General features: G+C 44.5%; 1 protein-coding gene and 3 long non-coding RNA genes across 9 annotated transcripts in view; 2 read left to right on the top strand and 2 right to left on the bottom strand.

Moving 5' to 3' along the window:
* Positions 1 to 373: 373 nt before the first annotated feature.
* LOC118945268 (uncharacterized) lies at positions 374 to 4123 on the bottom strand. Its single transcript, XR_016493190.1, has 2 exons — positions 1630 to 4123; positions 374 to 1579 (listed from the first exon to the last, which is right to left on the bottom strand). It is a non-coding gene; the product is annotated as an uncharacterized LOC118945268 (long non-coding RNA).
* On the top strand, positions 4117 to 4383 carry LOC149970342 (uncharacterized). Its single transcript, XR_016493191.1, has 2 exons — positions 4117 to 4202; positions 4242 to 4383. It is a non-coding gene; the product is annotated as an uncharacterized LOC149970342 (long non-coding RNA).
* A 318-nt stretch (positions 4384 to 4701) lies between these two features.
* On the top strand, positions 4702 to 5038 carry LOC149970341 (uncharacterized). 3 transcript variants are annotated; one of them, XR_016493193.1, is made up of 3 exons: positions 4702 to 4742; positions 4803 to 4857; positions 4915 to 5038. It is a non-coding gene; the product is annotated as an uncharacterized LOC149970341 (long non-coding RNA). The 3 variants fall into 3 exon arrangements; XR_016493194.1 differs by lacking the exon at positions 4915 to 5038 and having other exon boundaries at positions 4817 to 4869; XR_016493192.1 differs by lacking the exon at positions 4915 to 5038 and having other exon boundaries at positions 4803 to 4869.
* Positions 5039 to 5730: 692 nt separating this feature from the next.
* The window catches only part of LOC110510234 (serine/threonine-protein kinase TAO1-B), a 49151-nt gene continuing 48411 nt past the window's right edge, over positions 5731 to 6470 (bottom strand). For 3 of the 4 annotated variants that reach the window (XM_036967348.2, XM_036967349.2, XM_090226481.1), the window contains one exon: positions 5731 to 6360. In XM_036967348.2, coding sequence (XP_036823243.1) covers positions 5878 to 6360 — 483 coding nt within the window. In that variant the 3' untranslated portion in view covers positions 5731 to 5877. The remainder of the gene's footprint in view (positions 6361 to 6470) is intronic. The other variant, XM_090226482.1, reaches the window with a different exon arrangement.

Raw genomic sequence — 6470 nt, 5'->3', positions numbered from 1 at the left:
AAAACATGGTTTTCTGAGCAATCTTTCAAATGATTATTATTATATAAAATAGGCTTCCCAAAAATACAAGTTTATTTCAACTGCCGATTTTCTGCGTTTATCAAAGTCCCATCAGGTAGCCTGATTTCAGAAGCCCCATCAGGTAGCCTGATTTCAGAAGTCCCATCAGGTAGCCTGATTTCAGAAGTGTCCATGGAAACAGGATTATTTGGGAAATCGATATTCTTGCAAAGCATGTAAACGTTTAAAAATCAGAATATTCACAATAATCGTATTATTGTGTGCATGTTTCCATACTCTTGCTAAAGTTTCTAAATAAGCAGTGTGCACACTCACGATGAAACCCCCCACTAGACTGACAGGACACAGAAGAACTAAAAGGACTTTATTACAGTGGAATCTTTGTTCAGTAGCCCTCTGCCAAACAAAATAAGTCATTACAAACAAAATATTACATTTGTCTCCTAAAACATTCTTTCTCAATTTCTTTTAAACATTTTTAAAATCACTTTTTCTATAATTGTATATATTCTTTTATGTAAGACATTCATCTTTTTTTGCACAACCTATCCAGTTTAATACAGACGTGGGAATGGTTCCAGTAACTCTACTGATCAGACCGTAGAGATCCCGTCTCTCCAAGGATGAACCAGAGTGGATCTCTTATTTTAATCTGACCATTCAGAGTATAATCTAGATGTCATCATAATCTGACCAACTGAATTACATCAATCGATGTAGATAAAAACCAACCATTTCTCTCGATAAGAGAAATAAAAACCCGAACAGCAAATTCAAACCATTAAAAGGAAGAGTACAGCACATCCTCCTCAGTTTGGGGAGAGACCTGAAGGTTCTTTGCAGAAAGAATGAGTGGCCAAGAGAAGATGGAGAATAGTTCACAGGTCAGCAGCGAGTCTGAACAAGTAGAGAAAATAGAATCAAACGGAATCTAATGGGATCCAACGGAACTCGATAGAACCCCAACGGAATCTAATGGGATCCAACGGAACTCGATAGAACCCCAACGGAATCTAATGGGATCCAACGGAACTCGATAGAACCCCAACGGAATCTAATGGGATCCAACGGAACTCGATAGAACCCCAACGGAATCTGATAACACTACTCCAGGACCACACTGTGTGTGTGTGTGTGTATGTACAAGGTGTTGTTGATCATGTTTTTTCCATTCATTTCCTTGTTTCAAAGCATTGTTAAAGACCATGTCAGTTATCACAGAGATTTGTGTCTTCACAATTACAAGCAGTTAATTGGTCTCAACTTGGATTTGTTTTTAAATGTCGTTTTTTTTTCAATTCTAAAAATGTACAATATTAACACATTATTTCCAATACATCCCACATGAAATTGCTGTTAAATCAACTATTTATATATATATATATTCTTTTACCACACCTCCCCCCACCTTATATATATATATATATATATATATAGAGAGAGGGGTCTGTCTGTCTATTTGAGGAGGGGGTCGGTGGGTAACGACAGGGGGCGGTGCAGGAGCAACAGCAGCATCACCACCCACCCAAAAGGACATTCAGCAGTCATAAACCAACACCTGTACTGTACTGTACTATAGTCTGTATGGCATGATGTAGTGTACTACACCTGTACTGTTCTGTACTATAGTCTGTATGGCATACTGTAGTGTACTACACCTGTACTGTTCTGTACTAAAGTCTGTATGGCATACTGTAGTGTACTACACCTGTACTGTACTATAGTCTGTATGGCATGATGTAGTGTACTACACCTGTACTGTTCTGTACTAAAGTCTGTATGGCATACTGTAGTGTACTACACCTGTACTGTTCTGTACTAAAGTCTGTATGGCATACTGTAGTGTACTACACCTGTACTGTTCTGTACTAAAGTCTGTATGGCATACTGTAGTGTATACCCCACAGTTCTTATTCAGTAACCCTCAGATCCTCACTTCCACCCATCTTCCCTTAAATCCCTCTATGACTTGACCTCAACTTCCTGTACCAGTTCTATAACGCCACCCTCTCGTATCACTCTGTTCACATACACCATGCCCCATAGGTGGGAGGGTCAGGGGGGGGGGGGTATTTGAGGGATGGAGATAAAAAGGTGAAGGAGAGCGAGAAAAGGTAAGAGAAAGAAATGGTGAATATGGATCATGTGAGATCCACTTTCATGGAAAGTGTGTGTTTACGTCTGTTTGTACAGTAAGTGCCAGCATCCCTGTGAAGTCACATGATCACGGCAAAGTGCTGTTGTCATTGGATCAAAATGGCCGTCCAGACCAGAGACTGACAGGGACGTGACCGATTAAAACCCAAGAGAAGTTTTCTGCGATGTTCCAAACTAGCATAGGGAACAACTCCCTGTTCAATGTGCCCGTCACGGTCTGAACCAGCTTATAAGCATCCTGACGTTTCAGGTTCGTGACATGCTGCATAAAGACTAAAGCAAGTAAAGGATTGACAAATGTAAAGTGCTTAAAAAAATATAAATAAAAAGTGACTAAGTGTGTGTGTGTCTACGTCAAACAGCATGACATGAGCAGACGTAAGTGTGTGTGTGTGTGTGTGGATGTCTACGTCAAACAGCATGACATGAGCAGACGTAAGTGTGTGTGTGTGGATGTCTACGTCAAACAGCATGACATGAGCAGACGTAAGTGTGTGTGTGTGGATGTCTACGTCAAACAGCATGACATGAGCAGACGTAAGTGTGTGTGTGTGTGTGTGTCTACGTCAAACAGCATGACATGAGCAGACGTGGTTTGCCACTATTAAACTCTAGGGAGTTTTTCCTAGCCACCGTGCTTCTACACGTGCATTGCTTGCTGTTTGGGGTTTTAGGCTGGGTTTCTGTACAGCACTTTGAGATATCAGCTGATGTACGAAGGGCTATATAAAATACATTTGATTTGATTTGATTAGACTATGGCACAGCTACAGTAGGTTCTAGCACAGTCTCCTGTCAGTCGATACCAAGGACGGGCAACTTTAACGGGGTAAAAACAACACAACTCATCATGAGGGGCCACAGTGCCTTGCGGGTTTACGTACCCACATCCATAAACACATGCAGTAAGAGATATTGGTTTCCCCTATGACTCCCAGCCTAGTGTGCTGTATCCACTGTGTATGATACCTGTATATGTATGGCTGTGTGACAATGTATGAGTTGGGCCTGCGTGTGTGTGTGTGCGTGTGTGCACACGCGTGTTTGGTCAGGTGTATGACAAGCGTGTTTGGATAAGTGTGTGTTTACACTCCAGCTGTGGGTGTTTGTGACTCTCAGATGTGTGTGTATACACACACACACACACACGTGTGTATCATAGCTTTCTGATGAGAACCCTGTAGGCCCATCTCCAAAACAGACTCTTCAGGAAATGAAAAAAAAAAAAAAGGTTATATTTTTAACAAACATATAATTACCAAACTTCAGGAGCTATTATAAACATATGTTCTTAGTCGTAGAGTCAGGAAATATTCAGTCTATATTGAGGGGAGTTACTGCATTCAATACAAATGTTTTGGGATAAAATGACAAGGTTTTCATCAGACAGCGGTATGTATATGTGCAGAGTGTCTTCAGCTAATAATCCTAATTTGGTGTCTGTTTATATCAGTCCTGTCACACGTACCAGTGTTACACGTGTGTGAAATGTAAATGTGTTTTTTGCATATCCCAACTCTCCCTGAGACGCCCTCGGAGAGTGGGGTCACGGCTAGGGTCAGCCATTACGAACGGCGACTGAAAGCAATTGGGGTTAAGTGCCGTCGACAGACCCCCCCCACCAACTTGTCGGCTTGGGGATTTAAACTAGAGACCTTTCGGTTACTGACCCAACCCTCTAAACGCTGTCTTGGTGTGTGTGTCTAGGTGCATGACAGATGTGTGTGTCTAGGTGTGTGTGTGTGTGTGTGTGTCTAGGTGTATGACAGATGTGTGTCTAGGTGTGTGACAGATGTGTGTGTCTTGGTGTGTGACAGATGTGTGTGTCTTGGTGTGTGTGTGTCTAGGTGTATGACAGATGTGTGTGTCTTGGTGTATGACAGATGTGTGTGTCTAGGTGTGTGTGTGTGTCTACGTGTATGACAGATGTGTGTCTAGGTGTGGGTGTCTACGTGTATGACAGATGTGTGTGTCTAGGTGTGTGTGTGTGTGTCTACGTGTATGACAGATGTGTGTGTCTAGGTGTGTGTGTGTGTCTAGGTGTATGACAGATGTGTGTCTAGGTGTGTGTGTCTAGGTGTATGACAGATGTGTGTGTCTAGGTGTGTGTGTGTGTCTACGTGTATGACAGATGTGTGTGTCTAGGTGTGTGTGTGTGTGTCTACGTGTATGACAGATGTGTGTGTCTAGGTGTGTGTGTGTGTGTCTACGTGTATGACAGATGTGTGTGTCTAGGTGTGTGTGTGTGTGTCTACGTGTATGACAGATGTGTGTGTCTAGGTGTGTGTGTGTGTCTAGGTGTATGGCAGATGTGTGTGTCTAGGTGTGTGTGTGTCTAGGTGTATGACAGATGTGTGTGTCTAGGTGTGTGTGTGTCTAGGTGTATGACAGATGTGTGTGTCTAGGTGTATGACAGATGTGCGTGTCTAGGTGTATGACAGATGTGTGTGTCTAGGTGTGTGTGTGTGTCTAGGTGTATGACAGATGTGTGTGTCTAGGTGTATGACAGATGTGTGTGTCTTGGTGTGTGTGTCTAGGTGTATGACAGATGTGTGTGTCTAGGTGTGTGTGTGTGTGTCTAGGTGTATGACAGATATGTGTGTGTGTGTCTACGTGTATGACAGATGTGTGTGTCTAGGTGTGTGTGTGTCTAGGTGTATGACAGATGTGTGTGTCTAGGTGTGTGTGTGTCTAGGTGTATGACAGATGTGTGTGTCTAGGTGTGTGTGTGTCTAGGTGTATGAATGTGATTATTATTATTATTATTATTTGACCATGCTGATCATTTATGAACATTTGAACATCTTGGCCATGTTCTGTTATAATCTCCACCTGGCACAGCCAGAAGAGGACTGGCCACCCCTCATAGCCTGGTTCCTCTCTAGGTTTCTTCCTAGGTTTTGGACTTTCTAGGGTGTTTTTCCTAGCCACCGTGCTTCTACATCTGCATTGCTTGCTGTTTGGGGTTTTAGGCTGGGTTTCTGTACAGCACTTTGAGATATCAGCTGATGTACGAAGGGCTATATACATAAATTTGATTTGATGACAGATGTGTGTGTCTAGGTGTGTGTGTGTCTAGGTGTGTCTAGGTGTGTGTGTGTGTGTGTGTGTGTGTCTAGGTGTGTCTAGATGTGTGTGTGTGTGTGTGTGTGTGTGTCTAGATGTGTGTGTGTGTGTGTGTGTGTGTCTAGATGTGTGTGTGTGTGTGTGTGTGTGTGTGTCTAGATGTGTGTGTGTGTGTGTGTGTGTGTGTGTCTAGATGTGTGTGTGTGTCTAGATGTGTGTGTGTGTGTGTGTGTGTGTCTAGATGTGTGTGTGTGTCTATATGTGTGTGTGTGTGTGTGTGTGTGTCTAGATGTGTGTGTGTGTGTGTGTGTGTGTGTCTAGATGTGTGTGTGTGTGTGTCTAGATGTGTGTGTGTGTGTGTCTAGATGTGTGTGTGTGTGTGTGTCTAGATGTGTGTGTGTGTGTGTCTAGATGTGTGTGTGTGTGTGTGTGTGTGTGTGTGTGTGTGTGTGTGTCTAGATGTGTGTGTGTGTGTGTGTCTAGATGTGTGTGTGTGTGTGTGTGTCTAGATGTGTGTGTGTGTGTGTGTGTGTGTGTGTGTGTGTCTAGATGTGTGTGTGTGTGTGTGTGTGTGTGTGTCTAGATGTGTGTGTGTGTGTGTGTGTGTGTGTGTGTGTCTAGATGTGTGTGTGTCTAGGTGTATGACAGGTGTGATCCGTTGGAGATCTGAGAGGTGATGCTGGCGCTCATGCTCATAGCCTGTTCGCTCCGCCCCCCTCCTGACGTCGACGCCCTCCTCATAGCCTGGGGGCTGTTCCTGGCCCCCCCCACCACCCCTCCCACACTCCCCCTCTGACTCCCTCCCCCAGAGGGCTGATGCAGGCTCCAGGGAGGGGGACCCCCAGCGAGCATAGGGTGACCCCACGGCTGCTGGGAGCTGGTCCCCCCCTGGTGGTGGCTGTGACCATGAGACAGTCCGGACCCCCCTCCTCCCCAACCCCCTGGGCTGCCCTGTGTGTCTGAGCCAGAGCCCTGCAGGTTAGACAGGACCATGTTGCTGAAGCCTAGTCTCATGGACTCTGAGTCAAAGGCCTCTATCTCTCTGGCCTGGCGCTCCAACAGGGACCTGATACGCTCCACACGCTCGTTCTGCAGAGACAGCATCTCCTCCTCAATCTGGAGACACACACAAACAGAGAGAGAGATGGGGACGAGAGACCATCAGAAACACACAGTGATGCCAACACCTACTAAATCACACACACACACACACACACACACACACA

Source organism: Oncorhynchus mykiss, chromosome 29 (assembly GCF_057628025.1).
Source record: "Oncorhynchus mykiss isolate SJ-2025 chromosome 29, ASM5762802v1, whole genome shotgun sequence".
Classification (NCBI taxonomy): domain Eukaryota; kingdom Metazoa; phylum Chordata; class Actinopteri; order Salmoniformes; family Salmonidae; genus Oncorhynchus; species Oncorhynchus mykiss.
The sequence above is the reverse complement of the archived record's forward strand: the minus strand, read 5'-3'. Positions and strand labels throughout refer to the sequence as shown.